A 26,099-nucleotide genomic window follows, 5' to 3' on the forward strand; every position below is an offset into this window, starting at 1 on the left:
GTAGTTCAGTGGGTTGTGTAGGCTTCCTGGTGGAGGGGACTGGTGCCTGTGTTCTGGTGGGTGGGGCTGCATCTTGCCTTTCTGGTGGGCAGGGCCGCATCTGGTGGTGTGTTTTAGGTGTCTGTGAACTCTGTATGATTTTAGGCAGCCTTTCTGCTAATGGGTGGCTTTGTGTTCCTGTCTTTCTAGTTGTTTGCCGTGGGATGTCCAGCACTGTAGCTTGCTGGTTGTTGAGTGGAGCTGGGTCTTAGCATTGAGATGGAGATCTCTTGGAGAGCTTTCACCTTTTGGTATTATGTGAAGCTGGGAGATCTCTGGTGGACCAATGTCCTGAACTCAGCTCTCCCACCTGAGAGGCACAGGCCTGACACCCAACTGGAGCACTGAGACCCTGTAAGCCACACAGCAGATCAGCAAAATTTCAAAAGCTTGACAATATGCTCTGTTGGCAAGGGTGTGGAGATACAGTCTCTCTTTTGCATTGCTAGTGAGAAGGCAAAGGGTATAACCAACAATAACTCTGTCAATATGTGTTAATCAACCAAATGAGCAATGCCAATGTGGGACACAGAACCACTCACTCAGTGGAAGAATCCCAGGTTCAGGCAGGGGACAGGCAGAGTTAGTTATATTCAAATTAAAAGTTCTGTTCTATTTCATGACATGTCATTCTAGCCACATAAAAAATATTCTTGAGGGAGCTTATTTCAGAATCACAGAGTTTTATATGCATCAATCAAAAAAACAGAAAGCCTTGTTTCTGAATGAATTATGAATGTCATCAAAAGTATAGCAAATATTTCACAGTATAAAAATCACTAAAAAAATGATGAAATGACAGGCATAAAGGCATTGTTTGCTGTTCTTTAATGTGATACCTGAAAGTAGTAGTTCCATGTTGCTGTTACTGAGTGTTGCATTGACTCTCCCAGTGGAAGCATTGAAACTAGTAACTGTCAAGGTCATGGGTTGTTTCCTTCCTTTAAAATTGTAAGAGCCTTTCCATATATAATTTTGGGCAAATACATCATCAGGAACTGTGAATAGATTAAATAAACATACATGTTAATTTTACAGTGCTCTGTAAATATAAGCATTAAATACCAGATTAATGAGTATTAGTTTATTGAATAATCATTTTCTTCTAAATATACAATATAGAATGTGCATTATAAAATGAATTCTTCGCATAAGTGTTTTAATTTTTTTAGAATGAACCAAAATAATAATCTAGATTTGTACATACATCATCAATGAGTGATAAATAAACAACACCAATTAAAGATATAAGACATAGCAAGTTTACTTATATTTGGTTTCCTATAATAATATCTTTCTTTCAGAAGGAAAATAAAATGATGTTACCGGGCCAAGTCAGTCTATATACAAGTCCCAAGAGGCCTGCTTTTCTCCTAGCAGTAGGAATAGGTTCATAGGAAGAGCATAGAATTAAACCACCCCCTTGCAGAACAGCCTTGGAAGACTTTTAGGAGAGATGCTCCTTTGACCTCTTTAAAGAATACTGAGTTCAGTTATTTCAATAATAGATGCTCCTGAAGAAGAACAGGGCTCTACCTGTTTCGCTCCTGACAGCTCTGAGGTTTACAGATATTTTTAGAAATAAAAGAATTGTCACTAGAATCAGCTAACTCTCATGGGAAAGAGATGAACTGTGGTAGAATCAAAGGATATTCTAATGTAAAACTTTCATCCAAATAAGAAACACTCTTAATGTTAAATGCAGACAAATAAGACATTATATTTATACAAATTAGTTATGTAATTTATAGCTAATATAAATTAGGTATGTCAACGTCTACTCAGATCCTGGTAAGAGGCTGAGAGAGCTGCCATTAATTCTGTACATCACAATAAAACACATCCTCAGAAATCAGCTATTCAAAATAGCCTGCCTACTTGTGTGACTGAATGAATGACATGGATTTAGAGGAAAGCCTTTTTTTTTCTAACAAGTTATTGACATTTGTCACCTGATTTTGTCTACATACATCACAGTTCTTACTGCTCAGATCACAGAGACTGTGTTACAAATTATGCATTCCCTGAATTCTACTCGGCAAACAAATAAAACAATACTATGGTAGAAGATGGACATAAAATGCACTCAAGAGTTGAGTTTTTACTGAATATTTCAACCAACATTATTCTTTTCTATGATAATTCAAAAGCAATATAGCAGAAGGACTAGAAGTGCAGGCACTAGAACTAGACCACTTGTGTTTCATTCCCTCCTCTACAATTTATAAACTGTGTGGTTTTCCCTAAGTTACTTAACTCTCTAAACCTGAATTTCCTCATCATTAATGTGGGATTAATACAGAGTTACAAGGAGGATTAAATGAGATAATGAATATGAAGAGTTTTGATAAGTGTTAGTTGCTTTCATTAGTATTATACAGGTAAGATAGGGAAACTGTGGGTCTCATAGATCATTACATAGGTGCTAATAAAATATATAGTTAGTGAACATGCAGTTAGTATCATGAAAAATCCATAGTCCTGGCTCTGGGACGTTTGCCAAGTCATCCTTATAGTGGCACTCCCTCCCCAAACCTCAAACTACACAGCTATGCACTGCATATACAGGAGACCTTACCTAAAAATTTGATATGGTGTATGGGTAAAAGGCCTTTGATTTGGTAAGCACCTTAAAGAGCACTTAACTCAAAAATCATACCTAAAATAAGTCTGGAGGAGGGAGTGACAACTAAATTATCCTGCATTAGAAAGATCTGCAATTTGGAGGTAATAGGCTCTTAGTTGTAGAGATAAGAGGAAGAGCAAGGGAGAACGATGTTCTAACAGCAGTGTGAAGGCAAATAATAGGTACTCAATAAATGTGTTATTCTTATCTTTCTGATTGTTTATTTCCCCTGGCCTGTACTATGCTTACTCTTTGTTACCCCTGAATATTTAATGAAAATCTGCTACACTTGGTGTTCTTGTCATTGGGCTTAGGGGAATTAAGGAAGTTGGTTGAAGGAGATTAAAGAGAACCCCCATGGCAGGAGAAAATAGCAATGGAAAGAAGTAGGTACCAGCAGCAGCAAAGAACATTGTATCAGGATTAATCATTGATGTGGTAGTAAATGTTTAACAACTGGCTCTCCAGAAAACAAACAAACCAACAAACTGGTTGTACTATTTGCTGATTCTATAATGTAAATATTCCCGTGATGTCAGATTTCAGACTATGAACATGACATCACTGAACGCAGAGTTTGGAAGAATGCACAGAACTGGCTATGGCAAAGCTCTACCTGGCAGCTCCAGCATGTCACCACAACCCTCCACCTTTCTCACACATAACTGAGAAATGCAACTAATGATAGGATGGGAGAGGCAGACACTATCTGGTCATTTAAATTCCTATGTAAAAGGGGATGACAGTACTTTCTATTGTTAAGTCTAATTTGAGATTTAAGTGTGATTGTGTATTTGGCAGTTCTTTCTAAACTCTAAAATGTCATCTAACTATCACTGATGTGGAGCACAGTGAAAAGAAGGAAGACAATGATGGTTATGATCCTTATTTTTCAAGACAGTTTTGAATGTAAACATTGCTTCATAAGCCTCAAAGCATTGCCATATAGAGTATCATATTCCTGACTCTGATACCACTGCCAAATTTAATTATTGTTACTTTGGAGTAATCTAATCACTGTGTCATGATTTTAAGTGAAATGCTTCTGTTTTCCCACTTAAGATGACATTGTTCTAGAGTTTTATAGATACCTTCACTCAGGTTAAAGAAATTCTTTTCCTTTCTAATTTATTAAAAGTTTTAAAAAATTATAAATAGATGTTCAATCTTACTAAATAGTTTCTGTGCAAGTATTTAGATGATCATAATTTAGATGATCATACATAATCAAAATTTTTGCACGTTAATCTCTTAATGTGATAGATTACTTTTAAGGATTATTTAACATGAAAATATCCCTGTAAATCTATCAGTAACCCAATTTGGTAATGATGTGTCATCTTTACTATAATGTTGTACAGGTAACCCTTGAACAACATGGATTTGAACTGTGAGGGTCCACTTATGCACAGATTTTTTTCAACAGTAAATACTATAGTACTACTGTACTGATCCGTGGTTAGTTGAATTCATGGATGCGGAATCACAGATATGAAGGAATCTTGGATAAGGAGGAACCACATACTGAAGGTCAATGATAAGTTATATGCAGATTTTTGACTGCACTGAGGGCCAGTGCCCCTAACACACTTTCTGTTCAGGGTCAACTGTATTTGATTTGCTAAGGCTTTATGTAGGATTTTTTCATCTATAATCTTATGTCAAATGGGCCTGTAATTTTTTTCTTTTTATAGTGTCTTTACCTGAGTTATGAGTTATGTTGGATCCACAAAATGAGGTTTGTTTTGATAGTTTTATAAAACTGGGATGATCTGTTCCTTCAAAATTTGGTAGAACTTAACAGTAGAGGCATATGGAACAGGTTTTTCCTTGTGGAAGTAGCTTTAACTACTACTTTGTTATGGGATTATTCGAGTTTTCTCCTATTAGTTATGTTAAGATCCATTTTTCCAGTAATTTGTCAATATTTAAGTTTTTAAAAATTGACAGTTACAGTAGTTTTCTGTTATATATTGCTAATTTATTCAATCTACTCTATGTAGTTTTTCATATTTCCTTTTGAAATGTTACTACCTTTTGTTCCTTTCTTGATCAATCTTACCAGAAATTATTCACTTTGTACATTTTATTTTAAAGAACTACTTTTGACTCTGTTGAGATTCTTCTATTATATCTTTGGGGTTTTTTTGGTTTGTTCATTTTTATTACATTGAGTTCTAGTTTCTTTTGATCATTCCATTATACCTTTTGTATCTTCTTAACAGGGACAGTTATTAATTCTAAGGCTTTCTTTTCTTCTAATGTAAGGGTTTAAGGCTTTATATTTCCCTCACATCTTTACATTGGCTCTAGTTACCAAGTTTTGATATCTAGATTTTTCAGCATAACTAAGCTTTATTGTTATATTTTCCATTTTAATTTCTTCTTCAATTCATGAGTTATTCATTGGTATTAATTTTGTTCTTAATTTCCAAACATTGAGGAATTTAAAAAAATATCCATTTTCTTATTAACTTTTAACGGCATCATGGTCAGGTAAGACTAACTTTGCTTTGAAATGTGTGTAGACTTTTTTATTACTTAATACATGATCAGTTCTTATAGCTGTCCCATGTGCCTTTAAAGAAAGTATATTTTATTTAATTGGTTGATGAGAAATATTTATATATAAATATATATTACATTAAACATATCAGTTTTGTTGTTTAGTTCTTCCATATCCTTTAAAAATTTTTTTGTCAGCCTGAAATATTTATTGGTAGCCATTGGCCATGTTTTGCCCAGGACAGTCTAGATTTATACTTGATATGCTGGAGCTATTATTCAGAGTACCCATATGCTACCAGATAAAGTATCTTTCTTGGAAAGTTCTGGGCACTGATTGACCATTGTGGTTTTCTTTCTTTCTTTTTTTTTTTTTTTTACCAGAAAAAATTCCTTTAATTGTTAATGGTAAACATTTTTACAGTGGACATGAAATGAAAGGTCCAATGGAAGATATTTACCTAAAAATGAGGCAAGCCTAGTCTTATACTGAATACATTTTGAGTTATAATTACAACCCTGCACTAACCCTTTGTTTTTCTTTTTTTAAAAAGTTGTGGTAAACGGGAAATAACAAGTGTAGGTGAGGATGTGAAACCCTGGTACATTGCTGGTGGGAATGTCAAATGACTCAACTGCTTTGGAAAACAGTTTGGCAGTTTCTCAAAAAAGTTAAACCTAGAATTACCACAGGATCCATCAATTCTACTACCACCCAAAAGACTGGAAAGCAGGAAATCAAAAAGAATCTTGTATACTAGTGTTCATAGGATTAAGGATTATTCACACTAGCCCAAAAGGTGAAAACAATCCTAATATCAGTGTACAGCTGAATGGATAAACAAAATATGGTATATACATTCAGCATAGCATTATCGAGTCAGACACAAAAGGAGAAGCATTTTGTGATTCCTCTTATATGAAGTACCTAGAATAGGCAAATTCATAGAGACAGAAAGTAGAATAGAGGTTACAAGGGGCTGGGACCATTGTGGTTTTCTGACTCCATGCAACACTTTCTTTCTCCTGATGACATATTCTTTGGTCACCTTAGAGAAATTCAGTCTGTTTTCACTGACTGTTGAAAAAAATCAGTTTCTCAGACTGATTTTTTTGGTAGGCAGTCCAGTTTAATAGCATGTACATTGAGAACTTCTGAAACCAACTAAAATTAGATTCTAACACTGTACCTGGCTTATTACAACTGGAACAAATCTATTTCCAAGGTAAAAATTAAATGCTGAGCCTTTAATTTTATGTGTATCTTTTCATTCCTACCATGTAAATAAAATACATACTAATAAATTAAAAAGAAGCTCTCGTATACTGAGCCCTTACCATGAGCCAAGCACGTTCTGCTTCATTTTCATGAAGTTCATTCATATTAATCTAATCATTATGTCTTTTGTATAGATAAAGAAATGGAGGCTCAGATGTAGAAATTAACTTTTCCAAAGTCATAGTGTAGGCAGTGTATAACATGGGGATTACATCAAGGTTGTAGGACTTCAAGGCCCATATTTTTAACGACTAAAAATTTTATTTTTAAATCAAATTACTGAAAATAAACTGTACAAGTTCTAGAAGTTGCTGAACTTTTACTCTCACTCCAAGTGTATTTGGTTCCTTCTTTTAAAAATTTATATTTAAAAATTCTATGTAAATCTCATATTTAAAAAATATTTTAAATAAACCATTGCCATTATTTTATAGCTATCTACAGATACTCTTAAAGGGAAATTTTATAGAGACAACTATATACAATATTTTTGGAATATTAACATGTCACAGTATTACATTGCTTGAAGTTTGATATCTTATAATACAAATATTCAAACTTCAAATTCCAAACAGTAAAATGCATAGTTTTCCCATACTGAAATATATTTTTCTAAATAAATGGTCACTTTGTCAATGAAACAGGAGGTCACCTTTAGAAATCATGACTACTAGAAAAACAACTGGAATTACTAACCACTTAGCTTTGGGCTGGGTGTTCCTAGCGCAGGTCTAGGATCTTTCACCAATATTTTGGAACCAGCTATGAAAAGAAACAAAAATGTTTACAAAATTTAATATAATTAATAACACACATACACAGACACACACACACACAGTTTGATGCATTGTCAATTTTATTCTTCGACATATCATATAGTTTTCTCCAAAATGTCCTGTTCACTATAGCATCTCAGTGCTCACTCAACAATTCTGATGTTCAGCTAACAACTTCAATAATTATCCGCATTATAGTCCAGTGAGGCAAAGGGAATATCAGTACTGCCTTAGTATTCTGGGGTCTTGTTTCTTATTTTAAAGGCATAAACCAACATGGAAACAGTTGATTCCAACATGGAAGTTGAGGGCTGAGGGTATCTTCCTGTTCCTTACAGGCAAATAATTTGGGTAGGGTTCATGTTTAAGAGTTAAAAATTGTTGTAATTCCTGGGCAGTCCAGTGGTTAGGACTTGGCCCTTTTACTGCTCGGGCCCAGATTTGATCCCTGGACAGGGAAGATCCCATAAGCGGTGCAGCATGGCCAAAGGAAAAAAAAAAAAAAAAAAAGAGTTAAAAATTGTTAAGGTATCCCATGATGTCATTTGAAATTGGCTAGTCTCAAAGGTAAAGAGTTAAACTAAAGTTTTAAGTCAAACCAAAAGGAGCTTAAAATCATGTGGTGTGCTGAAAGTGCCTGCAAAGTTGAAGCAGCTGTGATATGCAGTGTTTGTAGACCTGTAAAGACTTACATCTTTTTCCTAAGAACAATATAATGTCTTTAAAGGTTTGAAGGGGAAATTATTTGGGTGAACATCACCTTGGCTGCAAGGTGGAGAACAATTTGGAAAGGAGTGGCTGTTGATTTGGGCAGAGAAGTTAGAAGGCCATTTCAGTAGTCTCAGTAGAGATAATGCTGAGTTAGATTACAGTAGCAGTGATGATAAACTCAAAAGTGGATAGAATTTTTTAAACCTACTAAAATTCTGGTGGATTTAAAGAGACAAGAAGATGTCAAAGGTGACTACTAGATTTCTATTTATTATGTGATGATGGTACCACTGAGTTAGGGAACATCAAGAGAGACTTATGGTGAAGGGAAATTGATGAGTTTAGATCTACATATATTATTTAAATGTCTTTGAGAAATTCAAGAAGAGATATTAGGTAAGAAATTGAACATATAAGTCTGGAGCTAAGAGAAGGTAAATGAGCTAGAAATATTAATTTATAAATAACCTTCATAGAGGAAACTTTAAGTCATTGGCTTGAATGAGATCAGATCAGCCAGGGAGAGAACACAGACTGAAAGAAGAGAAGACTAAGAACTGAGCTTTAGAAAAAATGGGTAGAAAACTTTAAGCTTAAAAAGGAAATGGAGAATAGGTAGCCAGAAATTTGAGGAGATAAAATATTTATTTATTCAACAAATATTGATTGAACACTTTTCACATATAATGCACTTATCTAGTGGTTAAAATTACAGTTGTAAATACTTTGATAAAGTTTCTTTTTCTTTTTTTTTTTTTAATAAGTGAACCCTAAAATGGGCCATATTTAGATTTACTAAAGTTTCTTTTTTTTTTTCTTTTGAGCTTATATTCTAGTGGGGGAAGGGCAGATGAAAGGACAGGAGAGTGGAGAAAGACAATAACAAGTAAACAAATAAAAGAATAAGATCTCATACAGAAGGGATTCCTATCATGAAAAATTTTTTAAAAAAGAAGAAAACCCTGTAATGTTCCAGCTAAGAGAAGAGAGTGAAAACATTTCAAGAGGAGAAAATCATTTACATTTGTGAAGGTTACAAGACATAAAGAATTAGAAGGACTGAAAAAAAAAGAATATATTGATGACTTTATCAAGAATTCTAGAAAAACCTACTTTGTTCCTTCTTCTGGAAACATAACACTTTTTTCCTCTGGTAAACTCATTACATCTTGATCGGATGGGGACTGTCCTGATCAAGCAAAGCAGCAACATGGGTGGACACATGACCTAGATCTGGTCAAACTGTCATATCATCGTGGCTGAGAAATGAATTTGGAGATGGATTCCATTAAAAATTGTGGCAATCAGACTTTCATATAGTGCTTTCCTGACCAAGTTTTGGGAAAGACTCTTTCTACTAGGGTTATTCTACCAGAAGGATATAAACCCAGGAATGCTGGCAGCAATTTTCCCTACAAAAGTGGGTTGAATAGTACATGCTCCAAATTCACATTCATTAGGAACCTCAGAACATGACCTTATTTGGAAAAAGAGTCTTTGAAGATGTAATTCGGCGAGAATCTTGAGGTGAAATATTCCTGAAATAATCCCTAAATCCAATGACTAGTGTTTTTATGAGAAGAGAACAGGACATACAGAGATACCTAGGAAAGAAGGCCATTTGAAGATAGAGGTAGAAATTGTAGTGAGGCATTTATGAGCCAAGGAATGCCAGGGATAGCCAGAAGCTATAACAAGCTCGAAGGAGGTAAGGAATGATTCTTCCCTAGAGCCTTCAGAGGATACATGGCCTTGTTGACACCTTGATTTTGGACTTCTGGCTTTATGAACTGTGAGAGAATAAATTCCTATTCTTTTAAATCACCCAGCTTGTGGTACTTTGTTATGTCAGCCTTAGAAAACTAATATACCTACTGTGAATAGAGAACTAGGAAAAGTAATAAAGGCAAGAATTAAAAATAGAGCATGGAAAAGAAGCTATAAAAAGACCTGAATAATATTTCTGTGCCCCTGGATTCAAAAGTGTCTACAACACTCCTACTCTTAGAGTTGGCGAACAAATTTACCTTGTTCCTAAGCTAATTTAAATTGAATTTTTTTGTCTCTTGTATCTGAGGAAAGCTTAAACAGTAAAAATCTTCTGTTGAAAGCTTTTATAGAGAAAACGTACCTTCACAAACAGGAACTTTTCCACTCCAGGTGTTATCAGATCTACATACTCTATGTTCTGTTCCACCTGCTAAGAAGAAGCCAGGCTGGCAGGTATAAATTAATGTATACCCATGGGATGGAAGGTCCATTCCTGCTACATTTGCATGAGCAGGAGTTTCTGGCTGTTTACAGCTGTGGGCTATATTAAAAAAAGAGAAAAAATTTCATTTTTCTAGACATATTAAGACAATTTTGAGGCGGGAGTCACAATGTATTTTTATACGTATGCTAACGCCTTTATATAAATATACCTTTAGTTATTCTCATGAATCAAGGAAAGCTTATCAATGTAAATGTAAATGTTGTTTTCATAGACTAGCATTTCATAAATGATCATCTGTGAACACAGGTGGAGTTAACAGATAAACTGAGAGAAAAAATAAAAGACTAACTCTGGATAATTAAGCTAATAAATGTATACTGTATCACCATTTTAGAGAGTCACAATGTATATTAGCATTTTAAAGGATCTAATAAGTCCTGCTTAAGATAAGTTTTAAAGTTTATCAAACTCAGATTTTCTATACCAGTTTAGGAAATATTTATGTATAATTTTTTATTATATTTATTTTAAATTAAAAAGCATGTCTTCTAAAGGTAAATTCAACCACAATTCAGTACGTTGCTCTGCTATTCATATTTCCTAATGTAGAAAGTACAATTTAATAATTTTTTGCACATGGAATTTTCTGGCCATATTTTGGGTCCATATGCTAGCAGTATCCTTTCATTCATTTAATTTTTTGATTCCATTATACCTGCACTTATGACACTACCTGACCCTGCTGCTCAGTTCACCTGTTTTGCGTCTTATCATGACCATTCCCTTCTTAATCAGAAATAGATGCTACAAAGAATTCTCGCCCTAAGCAAGACAACATTTCTGATCATTTGTTCATGGATATAGACCCTTAAAGATGATCTCTGAGAAAAAGTGTTCTGTGGACAAATTTGTTTAGAAAATTTTTTTTCCATTTGTTTCCTAGTGGTTATGTACTAAGCTATAAATAATAGCTAATATTTTAAACACCATGTGAAAAACATTTTATTTATTTATTTATAAAACATTTTGTTATGTGGTTTATATTTAATATAATTCAGTTAGTAAAATTTAATTATCATTAGGGAAATACTGCTAAGAATAAACACAAATAGTCTGTTTCTGCTTCATTCTTAAGCCCCATTATGCACCTATTAGATATTCTGAGATGCTCTGCAGTAACAGAAACAATTTAATTTTATTTAAATCATCATATCCCACATGCAGGTGATCAAAGAATCTTGGTTTACTATGAAATATCTAGGTACGTCCCACACAGCTGTTCTAAAGTATGTACACACTCTGAGGAACTATCTTTTATCTTTCAAGGAATTTTGCCGTATTTAAATATAAGCCAGCCTGGCATGTGACATGACTTCTCAGTGGAGTGTTCTGCTGCTTTTCAGTAAACTGAGGATCCACAGGGGCCCCTGTGATTATTTGGGTGGTTCTGAACAGGGATAGAGTAAATTTACAGGACTTATTTGGACTTCAGCAAATCCTAAAAGCTAGAAACCATTCTGATGAGTATTTCTATTCCTGCTTACTCTTCATTTTTCTCCCCCGCAAAAAAGATGGAGAGGAAATAAAAAGAAGAAGTAGGAGGGAAAAAAGAGATACCTCACCAGCTAAAATTTATTTCTAACTGCATTCAGAAAAGACTGTTTAGTGATCTTTGTTCTTATTTAATCTGTACAGCAAGTGCTTTCAACTTAGGGTCAGTGCACATTTAGAAGCTCCAGGAAATCCTAAGTAGTATTCAAAGTTTTGGTTAAGGTACTCATGCATATATCCTTTCATGGACGTTTCTAGCTTTCCTCAGGTTCTCAGAGAGTTTCACAAGTGAAAATCTAAAATTACCTGGTGACCAAACTGAATGAAATTACAAGAGCTTTTCAAAAAAACAAAATTTTGCCCTGTGCCTTCTGACTTCTTAAAGAATAATGCTCTCCGCTAGGTATGGGGATATGCTACAGTAAAACACTATATGCATGAATTATATTTTATAATAACCTAAAAAAACAATGTGACACCTCTTTTACATACATATAAGTTTATTTTCACACATGGAAGAAAAAATGCATATAAATTCTTATCCTTCATAAGTATAATTTTCTTAGCCACAATACTTACGTATGCACTCAGGCTGAATTCCACTCCACGTGAGGTCAGGAAGGCAAGTACGTGTTGTAGACCCTTGTAGAAGATGTCCTTTTTTGCAGTGGAACTGTACAACACTTCCTACCTATAGCAAATTACAGAGAAAAAAACAAATGTCCCAATGCAACTTCAAATACAGCAACAGATAGAAAAAACACACGGAAGAGAAAATGCTTTCAAAAGAAATTCTGCAAGGTAGAGGTTGGAAGGAAAAGAAACTGAAATCTGATTTAAAATAAAATTGGGGAAAAAGACTAAAGAAAAACAAACTTAGACCTCTTTGTGTGCATATCATCATCAAATACTTGAATACAATGTATACATAGGAGCCAAATATTTGCTATGGTAATTTGAAGAAAATATATGATACCAAAAGGCCAATAAGCTACATATGAAAATAAGATAGACAGAGAGTTAAATAAAGACAGATAAATGAAGATGGATAAAGGCAGATACAGAAATAAAGATAGCTAACAACACAAGAGGCAGTGAATATGTAAGACAGTAAATGCAATATGAGATTGGACATAAAGGTGTTTATTGAAGGTTGGATTGGCAACAGAAAAATACAATGGAAGACATGCTATTTGCATTAAGCTTTTAAGGGATGTGTAATTTAGATAAATATATAGAACAATGGTTCTCAAAGTGTGGTTCCCAGACCAGTAACCTCAGCACAACCTAGGAATTTGTTAGAAATGCCAATTCTGGAAACTTAGCTGAGACCCACTGAATCAGAAACTCTTAGGGTAGCAACCAGCAATTTGTGTTTTAAAAAGCCCTCCAAGTGATTTTAATGCAAACTAATGTTTGAAAACAACCAATATAAGTAGAAAATATAAGAATATTATGAGAAAATGTATGGTGGTTAAAACATATATCATATAGTTTAGGAAAAAAGAGAGCACTTTTGATTGGTTATCATAGATAATTTACACAGTGAGCTGGGAATTTGGGAGTAAAGTGGAAAGCTGTGAGATATAGGTAAAAAAGAAAACAGACCCCAGAGGTGTGTATACTCAGCTTTAACTTTGATCTTGAATAAGGTATATCTCCTCTTTGAGACTTAACTCTCTCTCTATAAAGATGATATTATTTATCTTGTGACTTAAGGATTAAATAAAATATATAATTCGCTCCACGTGGGCATGGAACTAAGCTTTAAATAAATTCCAGCTATAATTATTGTCAGAGACATAATAATCAGTTTCTGAAGACTCTGAAATAGCAGGCTATAGCATTTGAACTTTTAAAATAAAAACATAAAGTTGCTAAAGCTTTCAGAGCAACTAAAATTTGTGTAGAAGATAGTATCTTTGAAAAATTAAAGTCACCACTGTATGGAGAAACTATGAAACAATAAGAATGATGAACTGTAATTCTAATTATGAGGCTTGAATTGCCATTTTAGATTTGAGTGCATAAATTGACCAACTTGTGGAAATAGACATGGGAAGGAAGTTGTTTACTCAAAATATATTAAAAGGAAAAATCATCACGATTTATTAAATGATTAGAGGTGGAGGAGAAGATAAGGGGTATTTAGAGTCTACCACTTCAGCCTTCCCCAGCATATGGGGTCTGACAATGTTCAATCGCTGTCTTAGGGCTTTTCACATAGACTGCGTTTCCTTTTTTCCCCATTAGTTCCTACTCCCACCTGCTAAAGCAACATGAGGCTAAGCTTAATGTGACATAATTTGATACAAGATTCCACTTGGACCTTGAGACTAGCTATCTTCCACCATCTTTCATATTCTCGTTATCACCCAGAACTATGCAACACTCGAAATGTTCAGTTCTAATAGTCATTCTCTTATAACAACCTTTATCCTTCCAGTTATCTCATATTATGCCTTACATGACAGCATCATCTCTGCATTCAGGAGAACTCTTGTCTTCTTAATGCCCGATTTTGTCCAGGGCTACTACATTGCTCCACTCCAGGGAGAACTTTTCATGCTGTACTCAATATAATCCTTCAAATTGTGCTCCAGAGCATGCCACTCATATACTCCCTGAAGTTGTGCAATATAGTGCTACAGATTTTTTACTTCCTCATATAGTTTATACAAGATCATGTGGACTTTGCCATTCCATCCTTTAGTCAAACTGGCTCTACAAAATCCATCACCTCTATCAATCCAGCAATCTTACTTTAGGCTAGATCTCAGTTAATGGCCACCCTTCACCCATAAATCTCCCCTCATTTAATCTACCACCAAAGACTGACAATTTTACCTCCAAAATCTTTTGCAAACTGTCGCCTTCCCTCTTTTCCCACGAATACAGCTTGTTTTAGTCCTCAACATGGTTTCTCAATGGTTCTCAAACTTTAGTAGATAACATAATCACCAGAAGGACTTATCCAAACACAGAGAGCTGAGCCCCCCTCAGGAATTTCTGACTGGGTAATCTGAGGGAGACCCCAAAATCCACATTTCCAACAAGTTCCCAGGTAATACTGCTGCTGCTGGTCAGGGACCACACTTTGAGAATTACTGTTATAGCCAATTATAATGATCATCTAACTTGTCTCTACTTCTCCAGTCTTGACCCCATTGAATTTATTTTTCACTCTAAAGTGAGAGTGATTTATTCAACATGAAAGTTTTACTGTATCATTATCCTTCTTAAAATCTTTACTGGCTTATCCCGCATAGGATAAAGTTACATTATGTTAACTTGGTGGACAAAAGCCTCCATAAACTGATCACTAGCTGTCTCTAGCATCATAGTTGACCACTTACTTTTACTCAAATTGTGCTCCTATAATATTGAATTTTTGTAGTTCCCATGATGCATGCATATTTTTACACTGTCCCTCCCACATGGAATGCATTTCTCAACTATTTTTTCCTAGATCTTACCCTAAAAGATTTAGCACAGACAAAATTTCTAGAGAGCTTTCCCTGCAGCAAGCAGACTAGGAAAGCTGTCTCTTATGTGCTTCCTTAGCTCCTTTCAATGTTATCAATATTATCAACCTACCCTATAAAATCATTTATTCCATCTGACCACCACACCAAAATGTTAGCTCCTCTCAGCCAAGGACCATATGTTATTCACCATTATACACCAAGAGCTTAGAAAAGTGTCTTGAAAATGTTGGAGCAACTGAAGGAATGGAGACTAAGAACTTAGTATAAAATTATTCGATTACTTAAAAAGGTTTAACGTGCCTATCAGTTTCTTAAAATGTAGTGATATCCCTTCCATACTTTAATTTACATAAAGTTAAATCATTATTTGTTCTTTGAAGAGTACATTTGGGTTATTTCATCAACCTTTATATTAGTAAGGAATGAGAAACATGATGGATTACATACACTTTTTTTTTACTTCTAAGACTTTTTCCTCATGTCTGTAATCTTTCTGAAATCACAATAAATACTGCTTTACATATTAACCAGATACCATAGAACTAAAATCTACTTAAAGTTTTTCTATATATCATTAACATTTAATAACAAAATTTTTGTCAAATTCACAAATACTTATACCTAATATTTAAGATACCTAGAGTTATACAAATTTAGTAACTGAGTTTTATTCAGAATTTGTTGTATTCAAATCAATCATCAAAATTTTCTCTAAATATTAGTGAATTAATAATTTTGCCAGTGATAAATACACTTAATAGTATATTTTACATATCTCTCCATCCTTTTCCAACTTGTCATGTAAATTCTTCTGACTATAAATAATTTCTAACATAAATAGTATAATTTGAATATTTGTAGAAAAATAAGTAACATTATACAATTTTCCATTATATAATTTTAAAAATTCTTGTAAAATAATTTATGTACAATTTTCCTGCCAATATTTACTAATAAGAGTGTTATTTGTATAAGCAATTATATACAATGTAAAAATTAATTTTAAAAATTATTTTTATATCACGATTTTAAAAAATCCATATCAAGTTTTAATTGCAGTTAATGTTTAAATAAAATTTTCTTTAAATTGGTCCAAATTAGCATGTGCTTACAAATGCATTATAAAATTATAAGACATGTCTAATTAGTAAATATGACTTACCTTCTTTAACTCTTTATTCCCTCTTTTAAATGTTACAGTTCAGTTCCTTAGTCATGAAGTTAGAGATCTAATCATATGATTAATCAAAATTTTAGAAATTTAAAATATTCTGAATAAGATCTATCTTCCCTTTCACAATGTTTTATAGAAAATTACTCTTACTTTGCTAGAATTTTCATCACTGTATTTTTTTGTGTCTGATTTTCAATATCAAATGTTTGCTTAACTGGAGTACGCAGTATGGTTCCTAGCAACTTATCAAAATATATATATAATAAAGGCATCAAAAATTCATATGCTCCCTCTGTAATATATGTTAAACAACTATTTTATATTAGTATTTTTATTATGTTTATATTAAATACTTTACCCAAGAAAAGTTGAGGTAGCTTCTAATAAAATTTTAAAACATTAAAATTAATAAAAGTTAAGTAGAAAGGCAGGATCATAAAAATGAAAGGATAACACATATACTTAAGATGAGGTGCAAGGGATTTTCACTGACTGAGCATCAATTTTGGGCCCTGAGCTTCCTGAATGAGAAAAACAGGATTAAAGTGTTTTATCAGTTTTTATTAAAAAATAATCAGAAGACTTTAATTTTAAATGTTTAATTTTACTTTTTTGTTTAAAAATTCATGTTATGATATTCACCATTTAAGGTAATAAAACACTACGTAACACACCTGCCTCATTCACTGTACTTATGTACTTATTTCAGTTATAAACTGGAAGTCATACATAATCATCATGGGTTTTTTTTTTTTTTTATTTTGGGAAAGTCATTTAATCTAAAAATCATATTTCCATTCATTTCACAGGGACTGTCACATGAACCAACCAAATGTAAGAAAGCCAAGTTTCAGAGGCTACTCAACAGAATCTGTATTTCTTTACAGATATGCTTAGAGATGCAAAAGCACATTTTTTTTTTCTTTTGAAGCCTGAACATGCAAAACGGTTTTGTGAATACCAGGAAAAAAGTTCTATTCTAGTCACAAATTACTTTTTAACTATGAAATTGGATTCTACACACGAGTCAATATTCAATACTGAACTGAAGTTTAAAAGTGCATGACATATGGTTTTAAATAAAACATTAAAGTGCCATTTTAAGTACTTTATTGATATAATATCACACAGTACTTTACAGGTAGCCTAACTTAATTAAACATGTAAATATTTTCTTCTCCAAAATATGAATAAAATGTCTTTTAGAGTGCTTTTGAACACTCTAGTATTAGTACTAGTCTAGTATTAGTATTATTAGTCTAGTATTAGCTAACCGTTTATGAGTTAGAATTTTTTAACATGATTTTTAATAAGTTAATAAGTACTACAGCTGTAGATAGTAACCATTTGATAACTAGGAGCAAAGTTTTAAAATGGTACTTAATTTATATCTTTGATCACTTCAATAGTCAATAAACAGCCTCTCTTGTTTCTCTAATCTCCAACCTTCAAATTTTAAAAGCTGTAAAGGCTCAGCAACTGTCAGTTTATGTGGGTTTCTAGAAGAGAGTCTATGTCATTACATATGTAAATGTGAGCTGTACATACACATACACAAATTCTAATATACATGTACTTAAGAGTCATCAGATGAACCTCTTTTCAGAGGTACAAGGTTGACCTTGGTATCTGGATACCCAAGGAAGCTGCTTGTAGGTGTCCGTTTAGATTATTTTGCAGAAATGGTCAATGTAGAATGGTGTTGAATATCTTGGACTCTCCCAGACTGCTCCAGCTAATCCTGACATTTTGATTACAATATCAGTATTCTGGTTCTCACTGACTACACTAAAGATAATTTTGGCATAAGAGTAATTGCTGCTCTTACATGGGTCTAGGACTGTGCCAAGCCTTTGCTCTCTAAAGCATTCCACCTTGAAAGATGTTTTCATCTTGTGGTGTAGTGTAAACTTTTTGCAAAAATATTAGCTGTAAACTTTTTCTGTGATAGATTTTTTTCTCCTATTAAGAACTATATTTACCCCTTTAAAAAATAACCCACAGTTATTCAGTATGATTCGCCTTTATCTTTTTAACTGCTTCTAGCATTACTTTATAACCAATCCTTTTTTCTTCTAAGAATAGAAGTGTTTCCATTATAAGACCACATTTCAGCCACGGCTGATTCTGAATGATGTCTGGATTCTCTACATGGCTTCTCTCTCTGCTTTGGGAAGCTCTTTAGTTAGACAAGCACTGTCAGTGGTGAAAGGAAAAAAGCTAATTATTACTTGTTGGAGTCTTGTTTCAGGCATGCTGTAGCTTTGTGCAAGGTCCATTACTCTGCTGCTGTTGTCACTTGGATGCTACATTTACAGAGAAGTGGTTCAGCACACGGCACACAAGTGATTGCCAAACACATCTGAGCATGTCAAGATGAATTTTTTAAACATTAGCACAAGGTGTGTGACAGAACACCGAATTGACTTAAAAGAGATGCGGGGCACGGTTGTCTAGGTAACTGATTACTGTCAAGATTGCCAGATACAATAGATAACTCCCTAGATAGAATACCTAGGACATTCCTTTTAAAGTCAGGTAGCTAAGAAGCTGTTTGGTTTCTTCAGTGTTCTCCACCTACTCGGGTAGTATGGTTGCTCATGAAACATTCAATAGTAGGGTGAATTGTTGCCAAGATGGCTACTGTTGTACCCAGGAGTACTGGAGTATCTATAAAACTGGGTGGTCCAGACTTGCTTTTGGAAACAGAAGCCAGAGAATGAAAGGTGTCAACAGTCACAAATAGTTGATCATGTTGTCTTTATTTGATTATTTCTGTCTCCATACCCCTCAATCAAGGATGCTTCTGTAGTCTCAGTAGTCAAGACAGAGCTTTTTCATAATGGTTATTTTGGTAGGGTTAAATATCTTATGTTTAATACCTTGGAATTAAATATCTAAAATCAGATTTTAAATATTTTATATTTATAATAATTTTACGTAACAAGTCCTAAATCAGTGTAATGTGTCTTCCAAACCCCAGAGCTCAATTTAGAGCAATACAGCAGTTAGTGAAATATTTGTGTTTGGCATTTCCTCCATAATTAATCTGGGTGTTGCATCAATCATTTTGATACTTAGTCTCCTTACTACTAATATATTTTTAGCTAAAATTGTTCCAGTTTATAATATTTTAGATAAAAAGAGAAATTACTTTGAGTACTTTTTTCAAACACTAGAGTTTTTGTCATCTCTAGCAACAGGTGATACATTCTTATATTTTAGTAATTATATCAATCTCCAAAAATCTACTATATAAATCTTTATAAAGGAGAGTGAACAAAATAAACACATTAAAGAGAAAATTAAGAAATGCAGAGTGCCTCTGCAATTTATAACATTCCCCTTTCTCTTGTCCCTCCCAGAAGTGGGCTAACTACAGCTATGATTTTATTTCACTCACTACTGGTCACTAGATCAAACCAGAAGTAGATTCAAAAGTTGGAACATTTTGATTCTCTCTCTGGATATTTGAAACTGAGATTGAGACAATTAATCACTTGCCGTATGTGGCTGAGATGTAAATAGAAATGATGCACTCTTTGCCATATGGCCAATCTACAGAGAAAGAAAACGAAGCAGATAAATACAGAGTAGTGTAAGAGACTGAGTACTGTTGTCCAGTTCCTAGATTCTAGGCTTGATGAGTCTCACCTAGATCCTTTCTCTTGTGGCCTGGGACACACCTACACATGGCTTTTAATGCCTTTAGGTTTAAGCTAGCTGAAAATAATTTTTCTTACTTGTAAGAAAGTTTTTGGTCAACCAGTAGAGAAGTCTTTTCTAGTTATATAAGGCCATATTTATTAGGAATCCATCTATAAATTGATATTAGTTAGAATTACATAACTTCTTAAATTCTGTTGACTCTATACAGGTTTAGTAAACATAATTTATAATATAACTATATAAAATAAGTATATATACAGACATATGCACATATCTGCCATAACCGTGTATGAAAGTTGACACCCCTAATTTAACATACTCAGTACATCATCTGTAGCTTTAATAGAGATTATACAATTTTATTAGATTTTACAATATCTGAAATCTAGTCTATTCATATTTATCTAGATATACTATAGTGATCTAATGTATGTTTATTAGCTGAATAGCATGAATTCAAGGTTAATTTAACTTTGTGATAACATTTTTCAATGATTATAATAGAATTCTTAAAATTCAGAGTGAATGACTCTATTCATTTCATTGGATGACTATTCTAAATTCAATCTTATTTATTTCAATTTCCATTATCTCAAAGGGTATTTCCTGAAAAGTACTCAGATTCTTCAGAAAATCATCCAATTTAGTGTACAAACACTGACATCAAAGTTCTGTATTCTGTAAAAATACTGCCATTGACTTGCTCTGTGATCAAAGCCAAGTCATGTTCTGTTACAGTTTCTTGGTCTATATGATGAGGTCTAATACGGTTTAGCTAGTTCATTTTTCAAGATCTCGATCAACTGATAAAACATTTAATGGAGATATGAATCTAAAGTTTTCTGAAAACACCAACATAATAGAGACTGGGATGCTTTTTCACACTTTTGTATTACGTAGACAAGCCTGAGGCAAACAGGAAGAATTGGAAAAGCTATCAAATCAATGTTCATACTGTGCCTGAACTGTAGATAAATGGAAACTATTTTTAGCAACAAAAATATGGCACCTGTTATGAGTACTTCCTTTAGAAATGAATGTTCTTCGGGTTCACACCGAATTTCACACAGAATAGCACAATTTAGAAAACCCTGCAACACAAGGCAATTGGGTAGCGTGTAAACTGGCTATTTCCTTTTGGAATTGGTATGCACTTTGGCTCCCCTTAGGCCCCTGTAATGAAAATCTTGCTGAACCTCTACATAAAATCTAAACTGGAATAAGAGAGAAAAGAAAGTCAGCCACACATGAATGGGCATGTTAAAGAATTCTAATATTACAATCCAACAATGTGTTGTATAAGAATAGGTTACAGTTAAATTATTTTTTCAGAAATTTCCCACATCAATGAAAATGTTTAAAAATTATTTTAGTATTATATACATATTATAAGAAAAAAGTCTTTTAGTCTTATTGCCTTCTTGAATAACCACATTTTTATATATTTGGTAACTCTTTGTCTCAGAAGCTTCTCTTTAAACCTCTTTTGAGGCAGGAGATAGATGGGCCTCAGACTGAACAGGTTCTCCCCTGTGGACAGAAACTCCATAATAGCAGATACTCCATAAAAGCAGGATGATGGAGGGGGCTGGGCCCTTACCAGATAGAAGATAAGAGACCACATATTCCTCATTCTTGAAGTCAAGGAGACCTCCCCAACTACACATGCGCAGAAAGGCTCCTTGGAGGTCAAAAAGGGACGGGGTGCCACCCCATAGTAAGTGATGCCAACTACCCATAGCCCTCTTCACTAGAATCCATCTTGGCTAAGAGATGTGCACGCACACTGGGGAGGACCCTGAGATAAACCAAATACGGGCTCAGAACCAGGCACAAGATGATTGTTCAAAGGAAACCCAGAAGAAATGCCCCATAAAACTGATTCAAACTGCCACGAGGGTGCAGATCTCTCTCTCTGTGCCTGCCCGCGTGTCTATCCACACACACTGTACTCATTTTCCTCCTAATAAACACTTCAGTTGCTTCACTACTTTCTGTCTTATGTGGAAATTCATTTCTTCATAGGTGACAGGCCAGGGCCTTGTCACTGGCCGCTGATCCCTGGTGGTCTGGTGGCTAGGATTCCACGCTCTCACTGCTGCTGCCTGACCTCAATCTCTGGTGGGGAGCCGAAATCCTGCTTTAAGCCGCTGCAGGCCGAGGTCAGCCGGATCACTTTCATCTACACTTTTCCTCATTGTCCCCATATCTTCCTGTAGAGGTTACCCATTTACTCCCTCACTTAATATTTCTCTTACATACTAGCTACTGCTTACAGATTATCCTATGCTCAGAGCTCTGTCCAATTTTTATTTTATCCTCATGGTCAGTTAGGCTATATCTTGAAGCATATATTCCTTCTAATTTCTTTTTATTTCCACTCTTTCATTTCCTGTTACCTTTTTTAAAAGGTGTTTTTGAATGCAGATACAAGCATGACTTCTTTTCTGTTTGCATTAACAGGATTTGCGCACATGGACCAAAGCCTTTTGATCTAGCTTATATTAAATGGAAATATTTAAAGTATCCATTTGATGAAATAACTCAGACAACAGAAAGACAAATACAATATGATCTCACTTATATGTGGAATCTAAAACAACAACAAAAACCCGAACTCACATAAAAAGAGATCAGATCTGTGGTTACCAGAGCAGTGGCAGGGGGAGGGGGCAGGATTGAAGGAAGGTAGTGAAAAGGTGTAAACTTCTAGTTATAAGATATGTAAATACTAGATACGTAATACACCACAGTGATGAGTATAGTTAACACTGCTGTATTGTATATAGGAAAGTTGTTAAGAGAGTAGGTCCTAATAATTCTTATCACAAGGAATTTTTTTTCCTTTTTGCTTTGTTTTACTGTATGTATATGAGATAATGGAGGACATACTCTCTGGATTGCTAACTAAAATTACTACAGTAATCATTCACAATATATATGTCAAACCATTGTGCTGTACACTTTAAACTTATACAGTGATGTATGTCAATTATATCTCAATAAAACTGGAAAAAATAATGATAAAAAAGTACCCACTTGAAATCCAAATGTACTGTTTTGAGATCCATGACGTGGCACTCCTGGGTTTTCACATGAGGTACGGGTGGGTTCTAAAATAAAGATTAAAAACGTGAAATTCTTTTAAAATTTTATTTAAATGTATATTTCTCCCACATAAAATAATTTTAAGAGATCTAGGGTTTAATGAAAGGGGCCTGGGTAATAACAAAGAGTAAAATCTAATAACGGATCTCCATGAACAGAAGCCTGCTAATCTTAAAGCAGGAAATTCAGGTAGACTGCAGTTTATATGAATTATGCAATTCTTGAACTTTGAACCTTTCTAATATAAAAGCACTTGACATCCAACTAACTCTGTGAATAAAAAGTTAAGGGAAAATTAAGGATATGAAAGAGGAACACATACATAAAACATTTGCTCAACGGCTTTACTAAGTTGTAATATCAAGTAGGGTAATATTCCCTTCAAGAAATAAATTATTTTTCCAGAAACAGGACTTAGTTATTTGCATTTTTCACTGACACCAGTAGGAGATTCAGGAATAAAAATGGTAGGGCTGGTAGTCTCTGATTTGGCTAGCTTGTATGACAGGTTATGTGGTTAGTTTATTCAATGTGGAATTTAATTTTAGGAGAAAAGGGAACACTCATACACTGTTGGTGGGAATGTGAATTGGTGCAGCTGCTGTGAAAAACAGTATGAAGGTTTCTCAAAAGCTAAAAACAGAACTGCCCTATGACCTAGCAATTCCACTCCTGGGTATATAACCCTCTAAAAACTAAAACACTAAATCAAAAAGATACATATACCCCAATGTTCATAGCAGTGTTATTTACAATTTCCAAGATATGGAAGCAACCTAAATGTCCATGAACAGATAAATGGATAAAGAAGATATGGAATATATATATATATATATATATAATAGAATACTACTCAGCTATAGCAAATAATGAAATTTTGCCATTTGCAGCAACATATATGGACCTGGAGGGTGTTATGCTAAGCGAAATAAGTCAGAGAAAGACAAATACTGTATGATATCACTTATATGTGAAATCTAAAAAATACAACAACTAGTGAATATAACAAAAAAGAAGCAGACTCTCAGATATAGAGAACAATCTAGTGGTTATCAGTGGAGAGAGGGAAGGAGGGAGGGGCAAAATAGGGGTAGGGGATTAAGAAGTCCGAACTACTATATATACAATAAGCTATAAGGATATACTGTACAACACAGGACACATAGCCAATAGGTTATAATAACTATAAATGGAGTATAACCTTTAAAAATTATGAATCACTATACTGAACACCTGTAACTTACACAATTTTGTACATCAACTATACTTCAATAAAAAATATGACAACAAACAAAAAAGTTAGAATTATAGAAATGTACTGAGTCATTTTGAAATCAAAGTACCTTTTTAATATTTTTGAAGCAAGTCTAATTTCACTTGAATATGCTTTATTAACTATAAAGCTCTATACAAATGTTAGTACTGATATTTCATGATATTAATCTGGAAGCTTTCTTCTTTTTCATTTTACTGACAAACAGGGAATTTATTTTAAGCGTTTATTCTAGAAGTTTTATGCACTAAAAATAGTATATGTTTAACAATATTAATTTTTAGTGCCTTCCAATGGCTTCTATATTTTACATTTATTTTTCACATTTAGCCAACTATAGTTTATAGGATAAAGAAAACCATTAAACCTCCCTACTACCTATTAATTCCCTAATTACTGAGCATTATCGATCTTTAATTAATATTACCTATGCAGTGAGGTGATGAACCACTCCAAGTGCCATCTGCTTGACATATTCTGGTGCTAGATCCCACTAATATGAAAGGAGAATTGCAGCTGAATGAAACTTCTGACTGGTATATAAAGCTTTTGCCTTCTCTTTTCCCTTGTGCAGGTATACCAGGGTCACCACAAAACTTTGCTGGAAGTGAAAAGAAAGACAATTATACAGTGATTTAGTTTCATCAGAGAACAGTTCAAAAAAATGATGAAAATAACTGAAATACTGCACTAAAGTGACATGCTATCCATGTTAATCTATCCCAATGAAAATTTGTTTAGCTTTTGTCTGCATGAATAAATGCTGAATATTCAACTCAGCATAATATTTTTAAAAAATTAGTCTGATTCAAATACTTTTCCACCTAGTAGACCACCTTAACAATTGTAGATTTTTTTGGTATTTTTTTGTTCTATATTGACCAGAATTAAACCACATATTTGTACATATAGGCTACAAAGTTGGAGTGTATTCTTGAAAAGGCATGTGATTCACAGTTAGCTCTATCAGAAACAAAAAACCATAATGGACTAGGATATACTCTCCAGATTGCTATGTATTTTTTAATGCATATAAAAGATATAGTTATTTGTTTCAATGATACGTGCTCTGTTGAACACTCAGATCACATATCCTAGTATCCAAGTATTCAGTTGTCTTCCTCTTCAAAATATTGGCGGGGGCTGGTGGTAGATTTTTAAAGAGAAAAGAAGGCCATCAGAATCCAGATCCATACAAAACCAAGGAATCTCAGTGTTCTACACTCACTGAAGAAATCAACTTGATAGTAGTTCTAAACAAATTGATTAGATGATTCCATTCAACATATATTTTTAAAGTACTAAAAAACAGACACTATTCTAGGTAATATTAGGTGCTTGCACTTATTAGTAAACAAACTAAGGTTCCTGCACTTGTGGAGTTTATGCTTTTGTGAGGAAAGCAAACAAACAATAAATATAATTAATAAGTAAAAATGGTAGTATATGGGAAGATAATAAGTCCCATGGGGAAAAATAGTGTGGGCGAAGGAGATCAGGACTGTACCTGTGGATGTGCTAGATGATGAGTAGTGGTAGTGGATTTTAATAAGGTAGGATGGGTGTCTCTCACTGAGAAAAGATTTGGAGGAAAAAAAACATTTAGCCATGTTGATATTGCAAGGGAGAATATTGCAGATAGAGGAAACAGCATTGCCAAAGCCCTGTGCTGGGTCAAATCTAGC

The 26,099-nt window shown here is 33.8% G+C and overlaps 1 protein-coding gene across 7 annotated transcripts in view; it reads right to left on the reverse strand.

Moving 5' to 3' along the window:
- Positions 1-26,099, reverse strand: part of CSMD3 (CUB and Sushi multiple domains 3) — a 1,102,347-nt gene that overhangs the window by 14,993 nt on the left and 1,061,255 nt on the right. For all 7 annotated transcript variants that reach the window (XM_059042775.2, XM_067017123.1, XM_067017122.1 and 4 more), the window contains 6 exons: positions 24,842-25,015; positions 23,073-23,146; positions 12,282-12,393; positions 10,068-10,247; positions 7,146-7,211; positions 879-1,037 (listed from right to left, as the gene is read on the reverse strand). In XM_059042775.2, coding sequence (XP_058898758.1) covers positions 879-1,037; positions 7,146-7,211; positions 10,068-10,247; positions 12,282-12,393; positions 23,073-23,146; positions 24,842-25,015 — 765 coding nt within the window. The remainder of the gene's footprint in view (positions 1-878; positions 1,038-7,145; positions 7,212-10,067; positions 10,248-12,281; positions 12,394-23,072; positions 23,147-24,841; positions 25,016-26,099) is intronic.

The sequence above is a fragment of the Kogia breviceps genome, chromosome 17, assembly GCF_026419965.1.
Source record: "Kogia breviceps isolate mKogBre1 chromosome 17, mKogBre1 haplotype 1, whole genome shotgun sequence".
NCBI lineage: Eukaryota > Metazoa > Chordata > Mammalia > Artiodactyla > Physeteridae > Kogia > Kogia breviceps.